Genomic DNA, 23,566 nt, shown 5'->3' with positions numbered 1-23,566 from the left:
TGTGTCTGAATCCTGGCTTAGGAAGGCCACCACAAATTCAGAAATTTCCATCCCCAACTACATTTTCCACCAAGATAGAACTGCCAAAGGGGGTGGAGTTAGCATGCAGAGTTCTGTCATTGCTATCCAGGTCTATACCCAAACAGTTCGAGCTTTTACTTTTAACAATCCACCTTTCCAGAAATAAGTCTCTCACTGTTGCCGCTTGTTATAGACCTCCTCAGCCCCCAGCTGTGCCCCTGACACATATGTGAATTAATTGACCCCCCCCGTTTATCTTCAGAGTATGTACTGTTAGTTGACCTAAACTGGGATATGCTTAACAACCCAGCTATCCTACAATTTTAAGCTAGATGCCCTCAATCTCTCACAAATGATCATGGAACCTACCAGGTACAAACCTAAATCTGTAAACATGGACACCCTCATAGATATCATCCTGGCCAACCTGCCCTCTAAATACACATCTGCTGTCTTCAACCAGGATCTCAGCGATCATTGCCTGCGTCCGTAATGGGTCCGCAGTCAAACGACCACAAAAAAACACTTCAGCGAGCAGGCCTTTCTAATTGACCTGGCCCTATTGACCTCATTCTGTCAGTAGTGGCTGCCTGGTTATTATTTAAGTGTTTTCCTCACTATCTTAAATAAGCATGCCCTATTCAAAAAATGTAGAACTAAGAACAGATATAGCCCTTGGTTCACTCCAGACCTTAATGCACAAAAATATCATGTGGCGTACTGCATTGGCATCGAATAGTCCCCGCGATATGCAACTTTTCAGGGAAGTTAGGAACCAATATACACAGGCAGTTAGGCTAGCTTTTTCTTTTCTTTCCTAACATAAATTTGCATCCTGTAGCACAACCTCCCCAACATATCTGGGACACTGTAAAGTCCATGGAGAATAAGAGCACCTCCTCCCAACTGCCCACTGCACTGAAGCTAGGAAACCCTGTCAACACCGGTAATCTACGATAATCGAGAATTTCAATAATCATTTTTCTACGGCTGTTCATGCTTTCCTCTGAAAGCGATGCAAAACCTGGAACCCTACAAATCAGCTGGGCTAGACAAGCTGACCCTCTTTTTCTAAAAAAAGATCCACCGTAATTGTTGCAACCCCTATTACTAGCCTGTTCAACCTCTTTCATATCCCTAAAGATTGGAAAGCTGCCGCGGTCACCCCCCCTGAAAGGGGGTGACACTCTAGACCCGAACTGTTACAGGCCTATATCTATCCTACCCTGCCTTTCTAAAATCTTTGAAAGCCAAGTTGACAAACACATCACCGACCATTTTTGAATCCCACCGTACCTTCTCCGCTATGCAATATGGTTTCCGAGCTGGTCACGGGTGCACCTCAGCCACGCTCTAAGGTCCTAAACGAATTCATAACCGCCATAGATAAAAGACAATACTGTGCAACCGTATTCATCTACCTGGCCAAGGCATTCGACTCTGTCAATCACCGCATTCCTATCAGCAGACCCAACAGCCTTGGTTTCTCAAATGACTGTGTTCTGCAATGTTCTTCATCTCGTAGCATATTACAGAAGTCGACTGCAGGTACGTGAAGTAGCTACAAATATTTATTAAAAAACCATTAACAAAATAGTTTTGACTGTATTGGGAGAAACCATCCCGTGGCTTTTTTCAAATATGCCAATATACGGTATACCGCTCAAGCCTAGCTTGTACGCATGCACATTCACTCGAATGTGCACAAACACATATATGGGCATTCACACACTAGGGCTGTTCCCGACAGGAAAAAATGTTGGTCGATTTACGTCATCTGTTCTTTTGAATATATATATATATATATATATATATATATATATATATTTTACATTGATAGAGAACCGTATGGGTTTTAATCAAATCAAATATATGCATTGAGCTTGTCTGATGCTTTAATATACTTTTAAAAATTGATTAACTTCTATATGTAAAAATAGCATAAAGCCAACAAATGAAAGTATTGCAGCCTGCAGGTAGAAAATATCCTGATCAAAATAAATATCCTATGAATCACATTGGCTACGCATGGCCCGACTGCAACTAACTTGAAACGTATTAACTGAAGCTTGACTTGCAACATTGTATAAAATATTCTGGGCTCTGTTTCCCACACCAGTGAGCTCTGTACAGACACAGCTGTAGGCTATTTGGCAAGGGTTTAGGAGCCGTCCTTGACTTGGGCAGGAGCTGAGTACAGACACCTCAAATGTTCTACTGCTTGAGCTTCTATTCCTCTTGTGGAGCTACTGCATCTACATATAAACAGTAAATATTCCTTTGTGGAGATGGTTGTCCTTCTGGAATGTTCTCCCATCTCTGCATCACTCCACCAATCAGGCCTTTATGGTGTAGTGGCCAGACGGAAGCCACTCCTCAGTAAAAGGCACATGACAGCGCGCTTGCAATTTGCCAAAAGGCACCTAGAGACTCTCAGACCATGAGAAACAAGATTCTCTGGTCTGATGAAAGCAAGATGGTTTGGCCTGAATGCAAAGTGTCACGTCAGGAGGAAACCTAACACCATCCCTACAGTGAAGCATTGTGGTGGAAGCATCATGTTGTGGGGATGTTTTTCAGCATCAGGGACTGGGAGATTAGTCAGGATTTGCTCAAGACCTCAGACTGGGGTGAAGGTTCACCTTCCAACAGGACAATGACCCTAAGTACACAGCCAAGACAACGCAGGAGTGGTTTTGGGCCAAGTCTCAGAATGTTCTTGAATGGCCCAACCAGACCCCAGACTTGAATCTGAACGATCATCTCTGGAAAGACCTGAAAATAGCTGTGCAGCAACGCTCCCCATCCAACCTGACAGCGCTTGAGGATCTGCAGAGAAGAATGGATTGCTTTGAAACACTTGCAGTTAGCCACTGATTCGTTCCAAACATTTCCAGTCATTGTTGAATTTGCAAATTTAATAGATATTTTTTTAAATACATTTTTTACTTTTTGTGTAGTGTTTATGTCCATTGGCTGCTGAGCACCGATACGTTTTTATCAATTTCTCTTCATTTGACAGGAATTGAAAACGTTTTGACAGATTGTCGACCTGATTCACGACTGCTTGCTAGCTAAGATTTTGAAACTTTTATTGTTGACATGATCAGTCCAATCAAAGCTATGGTAGATATGTGATTTGATGTAGTTTTATCTTTGGCCTTGAGCCTTCTTGGATGGGCACTTCTAATGTAAATCAATGGCAGCACCCAAGGGGGTGTGAACTGTTTGGCTCTCCCTTAGATTCGGATACAAATGGAAACGGGATGCACCCGAGCTCAATTCTTAGTCTCATAGGGTCTGAATACTTATTTACATCAGGTATTTCTGTTTTTTTATTGGCAAAAATGTCTAAACCTGTTCGCTTAGATTATGGTGTATTGTGTGTAGATTGTTACATTGTTCTAAAATTGGTTAAATAGCAATGGGGGAAAGGTTAAGGGGTCTCGAATACTTGCACTGTGTGTATATAATATATATATATATATATATATATATATTACACACACACATGCAGTACCAGTCAAAAGCCGTCATTCAAGGGTTTTTCTTTATTTTTGTATATGAAATAACACATGTAATCATGTAGCTTTGCACACTCGACATTCTCTCAATCAGCTTCACCTGGAATGCTTTTCCAACAGTCTTGAAGGAGTTCCCACATATGACACCTTGTTGGCTGCTTTTCCTTGACTCTGCGGTCCAACTCATCCCAAACCATCTCAATTGGGTTGAGGTCGAGTGATCTGATGCAGCACTCCATCACCCTCCTTCTTGGTCAAATAGCCCTCACACAGCCTGGAGGTGTGTTGGGTCATTGTCCTGTTGAAAAACAAATGATAGTACAATTAAGCGCAAATCAGGTGGGATGGTGTATCGCTGCAGAAGACTGTGGTAGCCATGCTGGTTAAGTGTGCCTTGAATTCTAAATAAATCACAGACCGTGTCACCAGCAAAGCACCATCACACCACCACCTCCATGCTTCACTTTGGGAAACACGCATGCGGAGATCATCCATTCACCTACTCTGCATCTCAAAAAGACTCAGCGGTTGGAACCAGAAATCTCAAATTTGGACTCATCAAACCAAAGGACACATTTCCATCGGTCTAATGTCCATTGCTCTTGTTTCTTGGCTCAAGCAAGTCTTCTTATTGGTGTCCTTTAGTAGTGGTTTCTTTGCAGCAATTCGGCCATGAAGGCCTGATTTCACGCCGTCGTCTCTGAACAGTTGATGTTGTGATGTCTGTTACTTGATCTCTGAAGCATTTATTTGGTCTGAAATTTCTGTGGCTGGTAACTCTAATGAACTTATCCTCTGCAGCGGAGGTAACTCCGGGTCTTCCTTTCCTGTGGCGGTCCTCATGAGTGCCAGTTTCATCATAGAGCTTGATGGGTTTTTGCGACTGCACTGTAATGGACTGTCGTTTCTCTTTGCTTATTTGAGCAGTTCTTGCCATAATATGGACTTGGTATTTTACTAAATAGGGCTATCTTCTGTATACCACCCCTACCTTGTCGCAACACAACTGATTGGCTCAAATGCATTAAGAAGGAAAGAACTTCCACAAATTTCTACCAAGGCACACCTTTTAATTGAAATGCATTCCAGATGACTACCTCACAAAGTTGGTTGAGAGAATGTCAAGCGTGTGCAAAGGGTGGCTACTTTGAAGAATATCAAATGTAAAATGTATTTTGATTTGTTTAGGACTTTTTTGGTTACTACAGTATTTCCATGTTTTTTTTTTTTCATTGTTTTGATGTCTTCACTATTCTACATAAAGAAACCTTGAATGAGTAGGTGTCTCAACTTTTGACTGTTATTAATATAAACACACACACAGAGTACAGGGGGTAGGCTGTCATTGTAAATAAGAATTTGTTCTTAACTGACACATTTTGTTATGCCTAGTTTTTTTTTAAATACAGTGCATTCGGAAAGTATTCAGACCCCTGACTTTTTCCACATTTTGTTATGTTACAGCCAGTCTTATTGCTTGACAATGAGGTTGTCAACTGTCATCATAGGGACACAGTAGCACATCTCGACCAGATGGGAAAAGACATCATCGTCATGGCCACGGCAACCAGTCTTCCGTTCCGGGTGCAGGGTGTAATTGGAATGTTGGCAGGCATGGTGTGAAGGAAATGAAGGGCTGACTGCCCTCTAATCACTGTAACACACTCCCACACCCAACCTACCCGAGGATCCGGTCCCAGAACCTAGCACCGATAGCATTACAAACACACACACCCCAAAGACCAAGCACATGTACCATTTTCCCATAGCGTCCAACCTGTATTCCAAACAGAACAAGGCTCTGTCCTCCAGGGCAGTGGGGGGAAAAAGTACTAACTTGAGTGACCGTAAAGATACCTTCATAGAACATGACTAAAGTGAAAGTCACCCAGTGAGATACTATTTGAGTAAGTGTAAAAGTACTTTTTTTAAGGTACTTAAGAAAAGTGGTGTAAAAAGTACAATTGTCAGACTTGAGTAAAAGTAAATGCTATTCATCAAAATTCCTTATTGTGCAAACCAGATGGCACAATTAAAAAAAAAATAATAATAATAATTTTAAAAAATCCTTTTGATTTAAGGACAGCCAGGGGCACACTCAACATTCAGACACAATTTACATACGCAATATGTGTTTAGTATCCACCAGATCGGAGGCAGTAGGGATGATGGGTGCCTGAATTGGACCATATTGCTCTTGTGCCTGAGCATTTGAAATGTAACGAGTTCTTTTGGGTGTCAGGCAAAATGGGTGTTAAGTACATATTTTCTTTAGGAATGTAGTGGAGTACATTAAAAGTAGTCAAAAAAAGAAATGCATATATATATATATATATATATATATATATATATATATCCAAGAACTACTTAAGTAGTATTTTTATTTGTTTTGTATGTCAGACTGACTGTTTTTATACAAGGCCTCTGGCTATTTCTCTTTCCTCCCCAGTCATTGTTGATGTGCCTGTCTACTCCGTGCCTGTCATTCTTATCGATCTGTTTATGGTCTGTCTATACGGCCTGGCTGCATCTAAAATGGCATCCTATTCCCTTTAGAGTGCACAACTGTTAACCAGAGCACATTTCAAACACAGCCAGGGACCTAGACAGACCACAGTGTTGTACTAGTAGTGCACTACATGGGGAATAGGGTGCCATTTAGGACGCACCCGGTGTCTCTGGTGGGTAGAGACAGGCAGAGGACACTCTCCAGACTCCCGGGTCCGTACACTCTCCAGACATAATGGCTGATCTCGGATGACACTCGCTCCGCCAGAGGGTCTCCCTAGGTCTGAAGCAGATCCCAGTGGCAGGCTTGGGACACTCGGATAACACCACCGCAACAGAGCCACAATTAATGCCGCCCCGGGATTGTGGGACTGGTTCACAGAACAGTGCCCGGGAGGATTAAATCAATGTGTGTGATGATATTATACACTTGTTCTTCGGTGTGTGTGTTTGCGTTTATGTATGCCACAACACGTGCGGGTGTGCATGTGCGTTTTCATGCTAATAAAATGACAAACCAGAGGATGGACAAGCCGGAAGAATTATAACCCCTGGTCAAAACCCACGAGATCCCCATGCAAACCAATGGGAAGCACCCTATACCCATTGGTCGAGCTAGAGGAACGGTCAGTGACCCACCAATAATAGCACATTGACACATTCTCACTGGACAATAGGTACCAGCAAGGTTTTCTGTTTAACCAAACGAGTCAATACTGACGCAATGACTGTGGCTCCTAGATACAATATGGAGCAAAGATAATGTGTGCTTAAAGATGTGTGATAGAGACCCGGTATGTTTTGTCTGGTTTCAGTATAGGTCACGGAATGAGGTCACCTGACTGAAATGAGGTCATGATTCAATTCAAATAAGTTTTTGTCCTGTGTAGGGCTAACGCCATTTTTAGTCGACTTTTGGATTGTTGGGTTGGTAGGCTGTTGGTTGACCGATACTGTTTTTACTCTGAGTTTTTATTTTTTTATTTTTTTTGCACTGTCTTTGACACCTTTCTCAGTGGACTAATCCATTGCGGAGGCCAGGGGATTGCACATGAGTAGTACATTTACCATGAATTCCCATAATTTCTAATCGACAATGTTTGTTTGGTTACCGTCATTTCGGTTAATGCAATATACCCAGGTCTGCTTTCCTTACACACTATCATAGAAAAACAATCAACGTGGCTTCTTGTTTCTGTGTAAGTATGTCGACCGTACGTTCCTACTAGTACCAGCAAACAGCAGGCTAGGCGCAGTCCAGAGATTATGCGTGGGTATAGGATTGTCTGACTTTATTTTCAGAAACGGACACTGTCTGTTTCATGGCCCACTTTCAGCATGAGGCAAATCTTCCCTGTGTTTTCAGGCGGTGGCTGGCTCTATTGTAATGCTTGTTCTAGTTTCCATGGCTTCAACTTTTTGCCGGTGGAGATGTGCAACTGGGATCACTAATCAATGCAGTGCACCAGCGCCAAAGGCGTGATTGATGAGAGCAGTCTCCCATGTGCTGTGCTAGTAAGGCTAGTACCAGCAGTACCAAGCATTGGATTAAGGTATATTTACATTGGACTACTGTCATTTATGTGAATTAGACTTAGGAGAAGTCTGGTCGTATGCCTTTCTTCCCGATTCTCCCAGAGAATTGCCTGATGTGCTATCACTTTACATTTGGTGTGCCGCGGTTGACCATTAACTGCACAGGTATAAATTGTTTGTTTGCCGTTTGGGGGGAAAACTCTTGATGTTGCGAGCTGGGACTGTTATTCCTGCATTTCCCTAAATTAAGCTTAAATCAACTGTATTAGCCTTTTTACTGTGTGCTTACGACAACATTACATAGGTCTGTGTTACCTCCAATATGGTCTTTGATGGGGTACTTTACATGCAATATCTATTTCGAGTGTGCTGTAGTGAGACAATGGTGTCTTGTGACAGCAGCAGGAGGGTACCATGGGTGGTATCAGTGTGGATTGGGCCCTCTGTGGGATATCTCGGGCCATGCAGCTCAGCGTAATCCTCAACCCAGCTTACTGCCGGCAGGCTGGCAAGCCGATAGATGAGATTGCAATGCTGGCGATGGATGAGAGTGGGCAGAGGCAGGCGATGGAGCAGGTGGCTCAGGGAAAGCCCTGTCTCATGTCCACTACTCCTCTGTTCTATTATTCGCTTTCTCCCTCCCGTCTTTCTCTCGCTCATATGTTTTGAACCCTGCAGCTAGGAAAACCGTTAACCAATACTGTTCTACCTCTCCCGACTGGTTTGTGATCCAGGGTGAAGTTTTCCCAAGGTACATATCTAGGATCTGCTTTCCCTCCCCCAATCCTAACCTTAAACTTTTGGGTCGGCTTTGTATCTCCTGCAATAAGATCAGGATCTAAGGGCAACTTCACCATACTCCACTGGTGCTCAAAGTTAATGCACCTTACGTACATCACCTTACTTGAACCTCATACGCACAAAGCCTCATTGTCCATTTAAATCCCGCCTTCTTTCATCTCTCGCTTTGTTGCTTTCTCTCTCGCCCTTTCTAACCTTTCCATTCCAAACAGTCTGATTTATAAGGCTGCAGTGGGATTTGGCTGCTCCCCATGCCACCCCCCAACTGTTTGCAGAGGGATGGGGAGGGGAGGGGGATGGAGAATAGAGGAAGGACATGATTTACAAGGCAAACAGATGAGGTGGTTTTGAATACTGGAAAAGTGGTTTAGAGTGTGAGGGAGTGTTCACACATCAGAGTAGCGGGTAGGTCTAAAAGCAATATAGGGATTGCTCCACCTAGGCCCCTGTTTCAATTTCTTCACATTTAAGACACTTTAAATCTAAGTGATGAGGGGGGGGGGCACGACATGGAACTGGGTCAAATTTCAAACACGTTCTAAAGTCCTTTATACATCAGCAGTTGTCACAAAGTGGAATTGGGTCATCGTGGTCTTTCTATAACAATAACCTTTTTCACACTATTGTCAACCTGAACTGTGCTCTTTTGGCTCGCTTTCCAGTGAGTACTGACTGGGACGATGGCCAGCCTGCTTTTGTTACGAACTGCTTCTTGCCAGCATGGTTTGAGTGGGGCATGGCAAGCTAACTATGCCTATATTCACTTTGGGCTGGAAACGGATATGTTAAGGGGCCAGCTCAGCTCGCTTTTAGTGACTGGACCTAGCCACGTGAAAAGAAAATATCCAAGCAATATGGTTTGGTTGAGATGATAATGTGGGTATAAGAGCATCGTGTTATCTGACCCGATCTACAGGGTTCTCCAACTCCAATCATTTGGCGTGTAGACTTTTGATCCAGCCCTGCAGTAATGCACATTATTCAAATATTAAACTAAAGGTTCTCTCTGGACCGGAATTTGCTGGATCAAAAGTTGGAGAACCCTGTTCTACATCATTGATTTCTTGTAGAGCAGAACTAAGACTCTGATCTTGCACACACATCACAAGGGAGGTGTACCTTTCCACTAGTGTAAATATACAGAGGAAAATGACATGACTGACAAGCAGATGTTTCAGCTATCTGCAGATCTACCCACTGGGGAAAGACATCAGTTCAACGGCTAGTTTTGAATGACTTTTGATCAAGTTCAATGTGAAATCCGCAGAAATGTTAACCATGAAAATGGATTTAGTTTTAAAGTTGAGTGAAGACGACAATTTCCCCAAAACCTTTTACGTTGATGACTTTTTGCAAATTTAATCAGTTTTCCATGTTAATTCGAAGTCATCACATTTTCTGGTTGAAATGACATGGAACCACATTGATTAAGTTCTTATGGGCCAACATCTGGTGAAATTGCAGAGCGCAAAATTCAAAAATACCAAATTCAAATATTTAACATTCTTGAAAATATGTGTTATACATCAAAATAAAACGTTACTTCTTGTTAATCCAGCCGCTGTGTCAGATTTCAAAAGGGCTTTACGGCGAGAGCAAACCATGCGATTATCTTAGGACAGCGCCCCGCATACAAACACATAAAAATCATATTTTAACCAGGCAGGTGTGCCACAAACGTCAGAAATAGCGATATAATTCATGCCTTACCTTTTGAATATCTTTTGTTGACACTCCAATGTCCCAGAAACATCACAAATGGTCATTTTCTTTGATAATGTCCTATGTCCCAAAAATGTAAATTTATTTGGTGCGTTTGATTCAGAAATACATCGGTTTCAACTCGCCCAACATGCCGTCAAAGTATCTAATAATATACCTGTTAACTTGGTCCAAACATTTCAAACAATGTTCCTAAACCAACCTCAACCAATGTAAATAATCGATAAAATTTAAGACTGAATAAACTGTTTCCAATACCGGATAAACAAGCATTGGAAACAGTATTTAAACCCTTTACAATGAAGATCTGTGAAGTTATTTGGATTTTTACGAATTATCTTTGAAAGACGTTTCTTTATTTGCTGAGTTTGTGTGTGTGTGTGATTTGAGAGAGAGCCATGTGTGCAAAGCTGTCAAGGCAAAGGGCAGCTACTTTGAAGAATCTCAAATGTAAAATATATTTTGAGTTTAAGTCCTTTAAAAAAAATGTTTTTTTTGAATACAACATGATTCCATATGTATTATTTCACTATTATTAGAAAACAGTAAAAAATTAAGAAACCCTTGAATAAGTGTCAACTTTTGACTGGTACTGTGTAAATATGTATTTTTAAAAAATATATATATTTTTTTGCTACTCAACAAAAGAACATCTTGGTTCACTGACAGCCTATCGGCCAAACAATTGACTAGTTGACTAATTGGGGTCAGTTCTACAGTGTTCAATGACTATATAGAGCAGCAGTCTCTAAGGTGCAAGGTTGAGTACCGGGTGGTAGCCGGCTAGTAACAGTGACTAAAGCTCAGGGTAGAGTACTGGGCGGAAGCTTAAGTGACTATTTAACTGTCTGAAGACCTGGAAATAGAAGCTGTTTTTCAGTCTCTCGGTTGTAGATGATAGCAGGGTGAACAGGCCATGTAGCTGAGGTCCTGACTCCTTGCTGATCTTCTTGGCCTTCCTGTGACACTGGGTGCTGTAGATGTCCTGGAGGGCAGGCAGTGTGGCCCCGGGGATGCGTTGAGCTGAACACACTACCCTCTGGAGAGCCCTGTGGTTGCAGACAGTGCAATTGCTATACCAGGTGGTGATACAGCCTGATCGGATACTCTCAATGGTGCATCTGTAGAAGTTTGTGGTTGAAGAGGCACTTGCTCCTTTTTCACCACACTGTCTGTGAATGGACCATTTCAGCTTGTCAGTGACGTGCACGCCAAGGAACTTAAAGCTTTTCACCTTCTCTACTGCAGACCAGTGGTTTTGGATGGGGTGTGCTCTCTCTGCTGCCCACAATCAGCTCCTTCATTTTGTTGAGGGAGAGGGTATTTTCCTGACACCACTCCCCCAGGGCCCTCTCCTCCCTGTAGGCTGTCTTGTCCATTTTGGTAATCAGGCCTGCCACTTTTGTCTGCAAACTTGATGATTAAGTTGGGAGATGTGCATTGCCATGTAGTCATGTGTGAACAGGGGGTACAGGAGGGGGCTGAGCACGCACCCTTGTGGAGATGTTGTTGCCTACCTTCACCACCTGGGGTCATGCCATCTGGAACATGTCAACACAAAGCTGACTAGGGTCATGATGATTTTGCACCAAACCAAAAATTGACAAACGCAGAATGACTTCTTGAAGTTGTCCAGTAAGAAACACTCATTGTCGTTTTCCGTTGCAAAAAGTGGAGGCCAACCACCCTGTTTTGGAGTAGTTGGAAGGTCTATTTCCTTACTTTTGAGAGGCACTGGCTATTGTACCAGGGGACGTCTAGCAATTGCCCTAAGCTAGTGATATGCTAACTTCAATTATTACCCTGGTTTCGTGGGGGTGCGTGCTATGTCACTACTTATAACTACAAGTTAAGTATAAATACAATAAATCTAAGATGTGTCAAATGTTATCCGGGTTTGATAGCTAAGGGGCTAGATGTCAAGATCAAGCTTCATGGTTACGGCAGACATTCAATCCCCTCCTGGAGAGAGGTCCCTGTTACCTAAATGGTTTTGTGGGTTGCATTTTTTTTTTTTTATCTTTAAATAGCGCCCCTTGTATGCCCATTGGTAATACTGTATGCACTGGTATGGTACAGAAACGGTATGACTGGAAATCTAGATACCGCACAACCCTAGTTTACTGTACACATGGATGAATACATTCTCACACACACACTTCTTTTAACCTGTTTGTGGGTTTTGTAACAATCTGGCCTTAAATGGCCGTGTACTGTTAGAATCTCCACCCGGCACAACCAGAAGAGGACTGGCCACCCTTCAGAGTCTGGTTTCTTCCTAGGTTCCAGCCTTTTCTAGGGAGTTTTTCCTAGCCACTGTGCTTCTACATCTGCATTGCTTGCTGTTTGAGGTTTTCAGCTGGGTTTCTGTATGGCACTTTGACCTCTACGGATGTAAAAAGGGCTTTATAAATACATTTGATTGATAGAAGACACTAACACAAGTGATTTCACATGTTTTTCCACTGTGTCTATGTGCGTGAGGGATTTACAGATTTGCTTGGCGCTAGGGCATGTGGCCTAACAGGTTTGCTTGAAGGACATGAACTTCTTTAGGTGACACATCCGTCCCTCAGAACTACACTGCAATCTGATGTGTTTGTGTGTACACGTGCATGCCAGAATGTGTGCATGCATGCACAGTGCATATGAATGGGCATGTGCGCGTGCATATTGAATGGGCATGTGCGCGTGCATATGAATGGGCATGTGCGCGTGCATATTGAATGGGCGTGTGCGCGTGTCTGAATGTGCGTGCACTGTCTGTGTGTGTGGATAAGGATTACATTGTGCATTAGCTCGGAAAAGAATCAAGTCCATTCACAGTATGTCATCCTCTACTTCACAAACATTTGTTTTACTGCCAAACCACTAACAAGATTATATAAAAACACAATGCAAGTCTCTTTCTCTCGTTCTCTCTCTCTCTTCTCCCTCGTTCCCTAGTACAATGCTGTCTTTCAGTCTTTTGTTTGTCCCCACCTCCCTTCTTATAGGATTCTCATTACAAGACCTCCTTACGTAGTAGCAATGGACACACATACGTGCTCACACAAACATACTCACAGAGATAGATGTACACACATCAATGGAGTTACATAATATAATTAGTACACGTGAATAGGCATTGGATGGACAACAAAGGGGCGCGCACACACGTGAGCCAAGCCAAGCGTGCATACCCCTTGGCAGGCTGGCAAACTACAGTACATGTTCTTTCTCAGTGCTGCCACCTGTAGGATATCGAGGATACGTGCGTGGTGTACGCAGTCCAATGTGCGTGCCTGCGTGTGTAAAAGCTTTAGGTTGGGGAGGTTTCATAAGAGACTGCAATGGTGCTGTGGGTTTTTCAATCACAATTCGGTAGGAAAGTCTACAGTAGCAATTATTTTCTCTCACCATCAAAGATCATCAAAGAAAGCCTCTCTTTTTGCCATTGATGGGTATAGTGTGAATTTGCCCCTAGGATGCTGATGGGTCAGTTTTGTATTTCCAACACAAACCTTAAAGGTCAGGATTGGGGGAGGGAAAGCTGATCCTAGACCTGTACTGAGGGGAAACCTCACACCGGAGCCTCATTGATGTAACAAGTCAATGACTGAAATGCCACCCAAACTCTAATCTGTGCATCTATCCCATCTATTGGGCACTGGTCAAAAGTAGTTTACGAATAAAGGGTCTATCTTTTCCCCCGCTTACACCTCTTTGTTCTCCTCTTATTCCTGCCTCCCACTTTTATTTTCTTGAATCATTACCCCGATCTCTCCCTTTCTTACACATTTCAGTTTTTCTCCAATCTTCCATCACTCCATTCCTTCTCCACATCATTCTGACATTTATGAAAAATGTATTTTTAAACATTCTTTGTATTATATTGTTCTATGTGTCATGTATTGCCAATTCTTTGTGGGGCATGTTTTAGAAACTGCTGCCATCTTGAACAAGTCTCCCTGGCAAACAACAATGACAGCAAACTGTATAAATAAAAGCTAAATGAAAGGAACCTAATTTTGTAAAATGTTGTATCAAATATTTTCTGCTGACCATTTGGATTTCTCACTTCTCGCACATGCCTACCGAATACCACGGAACGAGAGTAAATTAACAATTCTCTTTTTGTCTCTCCATCCCTCCACTTCGCCCTCCCTCCCTCTCAAGGTGCCGACAGATGGTGGGATGGGCCTGCTGGCGGAGCCCCAGGTGGCCATGTTCTGTGGGAAGCTCAACATGCATGTGGATGTCCAGAGCGGCAAATGGGAGTCAGACCCCTCCGGCACCAAGAGCTGTATCGGCACCAAGGAGGGCATCCTGCAGTACTGTCAGGAGGTATGGAGATTGGGCTCGGATATGATATAATACAATAACTTAGTATACACTCCCGGTCAAAAGTTTTAGAACACTTACTCATTCAAGTGTTTTCCTTTTATATATATTTTTTTCTTTATTCTACATTGTAGAATAATAGTGAAGACATCAAAACAATTAAATAACACATGGAATCATGTAGTTACCAAAAAATCTGAATATATTTGAGGTTCTTCACTCTTCTTCTTGGTAAAATAGCCCGTACACAGCCTAGAGGTGTGTTGGGTCATTTGTCCTGTTGATAAACAAATGATAGTCCCACTAAGCCCAAACAATGTGGGATGGCGTATTGCTGCAGGAACCAAAAATCTCCCATTTGGACTCCAGACCAAAGGACAAATTTCCACCGGTCCAATGTCCATTGCTCATGTTTCTTGGCCCAAGCAAGGCTCTTCTTATTGGTGTCCTTTAGTAGTGGTTTCTTTGCAGCAATTCGACCATCAAGACCAGATTTCATGCAGTCTCCTCTGAACAGTTGATGTCTCTGTTACTTCAACTCTGTGAAGCATTTATTTGGGTTGCAATCTGAGGTTCAGTTAATTGCCAATTTCTGACGCTGGTAACTCTAATGAACTTATCCTCTACAGCAGAGGTAACTCTGGGTCTTACATTCCTGTGGCGGTCCTCATGAGAACCAGTTTCATCATAGCACTTGATGGTTTTTGCAACTCACATTTTCCGTATAGAGTGACCTTCATGTCTTAAAGTAATGATGGACTGTCGTTTCTCTTTGCTTATCTGAGCTGTTCTTCCCAAAATATGGACTTGGCCCTATTTGGTAAAATATATCTTCTGTATACCCCCACACCCCTTGTAATAACACAACTGATTGGCTCAAATGCATGAAGAAGGAAAAATTCCACAAATTAATTCAACAAGGCACACCTGTTAATTGAAATGCATTCCAGGTGACTACCTCATGAAGCTGGTTGCGAGAATGCCAAGAGTGTGCAAGGCAAAAGTAGGGATTGTTTTTTTGGTTACTACCTGATTCCATTTATTATTTCATAGTTTTGATGTCTTCACTATTATTCTACAATGTAGAAAATATATATTTTTTTAAATACAGAGAAACCCTTGAATGAGTAGGTGTTTTAAAACTTTTGATCGGTAGTGTATAATATAATGTATTCCATTTAGCAGACACTTTTATCCAAAGGTGACTTAGTCATGTGTCCATACATCTTAACACATACCCATAGACTTCCATTCATTGCGCTACATGCTAGTCAGCATTAGCTTGCGAAACTACCTCTAACTTCCTGCATACTGGACACCGAGACAACATGTTATTCACAAGTTCATCTGACTCTGGAGAAGCAAAGTGGCCTCATTGGCAAAATCCCGAAGTGTCCATTTTAAGAGTGCTGGGCCAGTAACCTAAAAGGTCGCTACTTCGAATCCCTGAGCCGACTTTGTGAAAAATCTAACGTGCCCTTGAGCAAAGCACTTAACCCTAATTGCTCCGGGGTCGCCATCAGCAATGGCTTATTCTCCAAGTGTGTCCCGGGGAGTGGGATATGCATAACTCATTTTCAATTCACATATGCGTATAATACACACGTGCAGATGTATGAAATAGGACAAATGAAAGCACCCACATTATTATTATTAGTAGTAGTAGTAGTAGTATTCTGGCGTTGCAAGCATTATGCTCTACCAACTAAGCTACCGAGGACCTACTATAATGTCCATAGACATGGAAATTAAATTTTGTTAGGTCACCGTACTAAATACACATTTACGTAATTTAGCAGACGCTCCTATCCAGAGCGATTTAACAATGGTGAGTGCATACATTTTCATATTTGTTCGTACTAGTTCCTCGTGGGAATCAAACCCACAACCCCGGTGTTGCAAGTGCCATGCTCTACCAACTAAGCCACATGGGACCTATACACAATATAAATACACTAATACAACCACATGCAATGCAAAAATACTGCAAAGTGAGAACACACATGGGGGAGAAGGGACAGGGAGGGGAATGAGAGCGGGATGCATCCAAATGTATCAGCATCCTGCAGTTCTGGTAGGAGGAGAGAGAGAGGGAGTAGAAATGGTGTCTTTGGCATCAACCAGGACTGCCCGGAGGTGGGAGAGGAAGGGGGGATAGATGGGGAGGAGAGATGTGAATCAAGTACTACATATTGCGAGGAGCTAGGCGGGAGGGAAGGTGGTAGAGTTGGGGGGCGCTGAAGGATAAAGAGCCAAATCGTCACCCTGCAATATTGCTGAGGGGGGGGAATTCAAGGTCAATAAATGTAATTCATTTACATGGCACAATGCAGTTGAACTCTGAATTTTATGATGATAAACTAAAGGGAGGGAGAGAAAGAAACAACCGAAAGGCATGTGCATAGAGAGGAGTTGGAGTGTAGTGCTGTTAAAATGGAGATTGAGAAGAATTGGGTCAGGGAAACGGTGGATAAATGATAAACCAATTGAAAGGTAGGAAAGGAGGGGTGGAGTGAGTTAGTCAAGTAATTGGATGAGAGGAGCAAAACAAGTAATACTTTGAGAGGTGGATTAGAGGAGAACTGAGAACAATTAAGAGGGGGATATGGAGAGAAGGGGGAGTAAAAAAAGAGGGCTTTGACCGGATGGTAGGGACGGATGGGAGGATGTGGACGAACAGTGATTTGGGAGAGAGCGGAAAAGAGCGCTTACCCTCCTGTGAACGGATGGTGGGACAGATGGGTGATGTGGGGGAGGGAGAGAGAAATCATAGATAGAAAATGGGATGGGGGGGTGATGATGATAGACAGACTCTGTGTTTCTTCTCTCCCAGGTATACCCTGAGCTGCAGATCACCAACGTGGTGGAGGCCAACCAGCCAGTCAGCGTCCAGAACTGGTGCAAGAAGGGCCGCAAGCAGTGCCGCAGTCACCTGCACATCGTGGTGCCCTACCGATGCCTAGGTACAAATGCACTGTGTGGGGAGGCTTGAGTGTGTGGGTGGGGTTCGCTGTGTGTAGGGGGGAAATATGCGTTGTGTGTATGTGAGAGGGGGAGAGAAATTGATTTATGTGTGCGTTTCTACTATTTGAATTCCATCCCTTAATAAAAAGTGGTTATTTTGTTGTTGGCAGATGTTTTTTTTTAGTTATGTCTGTATATTAATTGGTTCTGTTTGTATATGGTGCAGTGGGGGAGTTTGTCAGTGATGCCCTGCTGGTTCCTGATAAGTGCAAGTTCCTGCACCAGGAGCGCATGGACATGTGTGAGAGCCACCTGCACTGGCACACTGTGGCCAAAGAGGTGAGATCACACGCGCACACTTACATGCATACAACACTGATTGCGAGCCAGGCCTAATCGACCAACGTCAGTGCCTGACCTCACTAATGCTCTTGTGGCTGATTGGAAGCAAGTCCCCGCAGTAATGTTCCAACATCTAGTGGCAAGCCTTCCCAGAAGAGTGGAGGCTGTTATAGCAGCAAAGAGGGTCCAACTCTATATTAATACCCATGATTTTGGAATGAGATGTTTGTCAAGCAGGTGTCCACCTACTTTTGTGCATGTAGTGTATAATTCACAAAACCTGGAGCCATATGAATCAATTATCTCAGAGTAGAAGTGCCGATTTAGGATCCGTTTTGTCTTTTAGATCACCATGAATACAATGACATGGACGGGGGGAACTGATCCTAGATCAGTGCTCCTACTCTTGGTACACACAGCCCTTGCTTTAACAGCCCCACCCCTCTCTCACCCAGTCCTGTGGAGACCGCACTTTGAATCTCCATGACTACGGGATGCTGTTGCCGTGCGGCATTGACCGTTTCCGGGGGGTGGAGTTTGTGTGCTGTCCGTCAGACAGGGAGACCGACAGCACTGAGCAGGACGAGGACGACTCGGATGTGTGGTGGGGAGGAGCCGAGACGGACTACACTGACAACAGGTACACACACAGGAGCTCATACAGTACTCCCTTACATTCATACTTATACTATCCTCGCCCCCAGGCTATTGTGCACAGTGCATATCAGCCTGGGATATCAACAATTCAAAATTGGCCTTAGTGGGAGAGACCATAGAATTCTATGGGAGTGACCTACTGAGTAAAGTATTTGTCATTTAATTTAGCTAATCACACAACTGCGAGGCTGACCGTAAACTGAAGTGTGCATGACAAACAGGGTAGGGGGAAGGTGTTGTGAGAGGTGATTGGTTGGTACATTAAGCCAATGCCTATGTGCCTGGAGTTTCTACCGGTCTTTCGGTAGTGGCTAACAGCAGCGAAGTTTGACTCGCTGATCCACCAGACTTTTTGCCCATTTGCGCAGAAGTGTCTGGGAACGAGATTATACTTATAATAGCACTCACACACACCCACAGTACACTCGCTCATAACCACGTTACTCACACACATCCTCACTCTCCCTCTTTCTACCTTCCTCAATCATCCATCTCACAGTATGGAAAGGGGGGCAGCAAAGCCAGCTGGGTTCACACCCCAGCAGCAACAGGAGGAGGAGGAGACAGAGGAGACCGCCCCTGCCATGGTAGAGGAGGAGGAAGAAGATGATGATGATGAGGAAGAGGGGCAGGAGGTGCTGGACAATGACCAGGATGGAGACGGGAACGAGGACGAGGAGGAGGAGGATGATGACGACGTCATTGACGAGCGCGACGATAGTGAGCCCACCACCAACATCGCCATGACTACCACCACTACTACTACCACTGAGTCTGTGGAGGAAGTGGTCAGAGGTGAGAGGGACTGGGAGGGCCAGGGGCCTTGTGTGTGTACATAATTTACTCTTGTCTATTTAAAGGTTGAGTGAGTGTATGCAGGGGTGGAATTGGGGGGGTGCAAATCTAGAAACTCACCACTAAATTAGTAGGAATTCAGCTAAATCCCCATTCCACCACCCATGACATTACAGTGGTGTGTAAGTTCACACACCATTGGCATGCACACGCCTGTACGATAATAAGAATGTGTTCCAAATGGCACCCTATTCCCTACATAGTATCCCTTATATATCCGTATATTTTGACCAGAGGCCTATGTAGGGAATAGGCCGGGTGCCATTTGGCGCACTCACCCTGTGTGTGTGCTGACGGCTCATTGCCCCCCTACCAGAGGTGTGTTGGGCGAATGCGGAGACGGGCCCATGCCGTGCCATGCTTGCACGCTGGTACTTTGACCGCGAGGAGGGCCGCTGTGCCCAGTTCATCTATGGCGGCTGCGGGGGCAACCGCAATAACTTTGAGTCGGAGGAGTACTGCCTGTCTGTATGCAGCAACGTCAGTAAGTCAGTCACACAGACAGCGTCCTGTCTACCTGTCTGTCTGTCTGCGTGTCCACGTCTGAAAGCTAGCCTCTGTCATTAGCCCTCTGGCTAGCTAGCTGCTAACCACTCTAATACTACTTCACGTTACATGCTAACCTCTGGTCTCACGAACCACCACTTGTACTGTCTGTCTGCTGCACTGTTAGTAAGTCGGTCACACAGACTACTTGTCTGTCTGCGTGTAGTGTCTATGTTGGCTAGTTACCGTCTGACTAGCTGTTAACCATGCAAGTTCTCGCTAATCTGTGTTCTCACTTAACTAAATCTTGTTGTACTGCCTGCATGGTCAGTCACACGGACAGCAGTGCTCCCTGCCTAACTGTCTGTCTGTGTGTTACACTGTTAGTGTCCACGTTTGCTAGCTAGTTTCTGGCTAGCCGTCTAGTTAGCGTCTGGCCCCTTGGTGCTAACTACACTAACCATGTCTCACTAACCACCACGCATTGTGTGTTTACTGTAGGCTTGGGTGATATACTGGGGTGTTTGGAAATACAGATGGTATGATTTTCAATACCGTTAAAAAATAATTTGTGTGTAGACTTTTTTGGGGTGGGGGCACCCCCTGCTAGGGCCGCTATGCCACTGCTTATAACCACAAATATAACAAATCTAAAATGTCCAATAAATGTTATCAGATAAATAGAAATCCAAAATGGATGGTGTTGAGAGATAGATGGGAGGGGTTGAATGGCGCTGAAGGGTGGGATTAATAACAAGAGGGTCTGTAAAATGTATATAGCTTCAGAAATTTGTAATAGCACAGTTACAAATAGAAATCAAACTGGATGGAAATGGAGGAAGGACTAAAAACAAACCAAATATAACTATTGTAAAATAGATTGTCTTTAAAATGTGTAAGGTAGACGCTTATGTGTTATTGTGTGTGTGTGGATATAGTTACCCAAAACATATATTGGGGAAATGATACAGACAATTACCTTGCTTCCAGAAATCCACCCTTAAAAAACAAATTCAAAATGTTATCTGGTTTGCTAACTGCTAGCCAAGGGGCTAGATGTGAAGATCAAGCTTGTTGGTTACAGCAAAGACATTCAATTCCCTCCTAGATCAAGATCCCTGTTACGTCATTTTTTATATTTATTTAAATATATATATTTATTTAAATAAATGGCGGCCGTTGTGCACATTCGGTAATACTGTATGGTACAGAAACAGTATGACTGTATGAAAATCTAGATACCGTCCAACCCTAGTTTACTGTACACATGGACAAATACATCCTCACACACACACACACACACACACACACACACACATCTTTTAACCTGTTTGTGGGTTTTAGAAGACACTAACACGAGTGATTTCACCTGTTCCCCCCCCACTGATTCCGTATGAGCGGACAGTGTGTGCGCGACAGATGGAAGGCAAAAGTTTCTCTCGCACTGATTCTAGTGTTGTGTGAGGCAGTGACCTGACAGTCGAGTGTGTGAACGATCCATTCAGCGTTGGATCACTCTCGCCCTCCTCCTCCCCCTACTTTCTGTATATCGTATGTCTCCCACGCCTTCCTTCTCTCACTAATCCTGTCTTTCACTCCATCTCACCTCCTCTGTAGCAGCTTCTGAAATTGTGTGTGTGTGTGTGTGTGTGTGTGTGCGCGTGCGCGCGAGTGTGTGATTTCCACTTGGTTGAGCATATCGGAGGTGTGAAAGACAGTGTTGTGGTTCCACCAGCTAGCAATCCTCTACCCTCACATTTAGACTTCCAAGTGAACATTTTGTTAACGGTTCTGCTTTGTTCGGATCGCAAAAAATGCTCTTGGTTGTTTTGGGACTATTGAGTGTCTGTGAAAGGAAGTCGTGCTTATCTCTGAGACAAACCTAAAACAAAAAAAACATGCTTCACATGACACACACAGGTTCCAAAGTATCAAATCAGCGCTTCCTTATTCATGTAAGAAGTAATATATTTATGCTGTTCAATGTTTAATCAAGGATGATAATGATAGGTACAGTATGTCACGTAATGTGATACACACACTTTAGCCTGGGGACATTTTACAACATCGTTCCTCTCGGAATGATATTATATGTTATACAATTGACTTTTTCCTGTCAAATGGATCACAGGTCATGCAAGGTATCCCAGCCTTAAGGCATAACAGCTTTTTACTCGCTTTGTCTGTAGTCAAATAAATGGGCAAATTGCTAAAGTAACTCTTCTAGAGGATTTTAATCAAACGTCTAAATGACTTGGAGTGTCTATGGCAGTCACATTAATGGAAGAGATTTGTTTAAAGAAATCACGGTTGGAAAATTCCCGGAATCTGGCCGGAACAAGCAGGAAATCTGGAATCCTCCAACCAGGACACACACACACGGAGAGAGACACCAGCCACCCTTCAAACACACACTTCTCTGCTTTTTCACTCTGTATTGTTTACTCTCGTTCACTCGCTCGATGAATCACTAACCAACCTGTTGTTGCTAACACTAGTATTATTAATCGTCTAGCTTTAGTGTTTGCTATTATGGAGCTGCTACATAGTGTTGGTAGTTTGGAACGTCTGTGTTTTTACTTTGGTTATTGGTATTATATTACTGCCTCCGGATCCTTATTTCAGTCAAGTCAAATACTCTGAAGGCACTTATCGTAAGTCACTTTGGAAAAGATTGGTCTAGATTTTGAAGAGGAAAGCAATGAAAGAAGAAACATAGAAAAAGGGATCCTGGGGAAGGTGAAGGAACAATGGGGGATACCTGAAGACCAGATTGTAAGAGTCATTTTCTAAATTTCTCTCCATCTCATCCCCTTCTCTTTCCTCCCTCTCCTCAATTGCACCCACGCACCCCCTGTCCTCCATGTCCATTTACCCCGGCCCCCTCCCTCCACCACCCAGTGCCCACCGCCACCCCCAGCCCTCCCGACGCCGTGGACCGTTATCTGGAGACGCCCGGGGATGACAACGAACACGCCCACTTTGCCAAGGCCAAGGAGAGCCTGGAGGCCAAACACCGCGAGAGGATGTCCCAGGTAGGATAGAGGGAGCGAGAAGGGTAGGGGTGGAGGGTGGGAAAGGCAGATGGAAGGGGCGATAAAGAGAGTTTGAGAGTGGAACGGGGAGGGATGATGGAGAATGGGTGAGGTGAAAGGGAAGGAAGCAAAGACACGGTCGTGGTGAAAGATCATGTATGACTATAGCCGGAAGGAAGGAGTTAGATACAGCAGTAACGGGTCTTTCTTCTTGTATGTGTGTAGGTGATGAGGGAGTGGGAGGAGGCCGAGAGGGAGGCCAAGAGTCTACCTCGTGCTGATAAGAAGGCTGTCATCCAGGTCAGACACACGCAGAAGATACTGATTGAGCATTTATGAATATTTTTTAGTGACTGTCAATGTCATAGCTGTTGTGTGTCTGAATATTTGATAATAGTGTGGTAGGTGGTAGTGACTTTTTAATTTGTGTGTGTATCATATACTATGTGTGTCTTATGAACCCATCATCTATGTTTAATATGTGTTTATATTAAATGTCATGTTGTACAGTATAATAATGTGTGTGTGTCTTATCACACAGCGTTTCCAGGAGAAGGTGGAGGCCCTGGAGCAGGAGGCAGCCAGTGAGAGGCAGCAGCTGGTTGAGACCCACATGGCCCGGGTTGAGGCCCTGCTCAATGACCGCCGTCGCCTGGCCCTGGAGAGCTACCTGACCTCCCTGCAGGCCCAACCACCCAGGGTAGGTAGAGAGTACGTAGTAACAGAGTATAACACACACAGTGTTTCCTGGCCCTGTAGAGCCACCTAACTGCCTAGCCACCCAGGGTAGGG

The 23,566-nt window shown here is 43.8% G+C and overlaps 1 protein-coding gene across 3 annotated transcripts in view; it reads left to right on the top strand.

The window, feature by feature from the left end:
- The window catches only part of appa (amyloid beta (A4) precursor protein a), a 45,178-nt gene that overhangs the window by 8,982 nt on the left and 12,630 nt on the right, over positions 1-23,566 (top strand). The window contains exons 2-10 of one of the 3 annotated variants that reach the window (XM_024426218.2): positions 14,271-14,438; positions 17,269-17,398; positions 17,626-17,738; positions 18,197-18,381; positions 18,898-19,193; positions 19,570-19,737; positions 22,641-22,774; positions 23,000-23,074; positions 23,325-23,474. In XM_024426218.2, the coding sequence (XP_024281986.1) occupies positions 14,271-14,438; positions 17,269-17,398; positions 17,626-17,738; positions 18,197-18,381; positions 18,898-19,193; positions 19,570-19,737; positions 22,641-22,774; positions 23,000-23,074; positions 23,325-23,474 (1,419 nt within the window). Of the gene's footprint in view, positions 1-14,270; positions 14,439-17,268; positions 17,399-17,625; positions 17,739-18,196; positions 18,382-18,897; positions 19,194-19,569; positions 19,738-22,640; positions 22,775-22,999; positions 23,075-23,315; positions 23,475-23,566 lie in introns of all 3 variants that reach the window. The other 2 variants (XM_024426217.2, XM_024426219.2) reach the window with 2 other exon arrangements.

Source organism: Oncorhynchus tshawytscha, linkage group LG07 (assembly GCF_018296145.1).
Source record: "Oncorhynchus tshawytscha isolate Ot180627B linkage group LG07, Otsh_v2.0, whole genome shotgun sequence".
In the NCBI taxonomy this organism is placed as follows: domain Eukaryota; kingdom Metazoa; phylum Chordata; class Actinopteri; order Salmoniformes; family Salmonidae; genus Oncorhynchus; species Oncorhynchus tshawytscha.
Note: the sequence above shows the minus strand (reverse complement) of the source record. Positions and strands in the feature narration are given on the sequence as shown.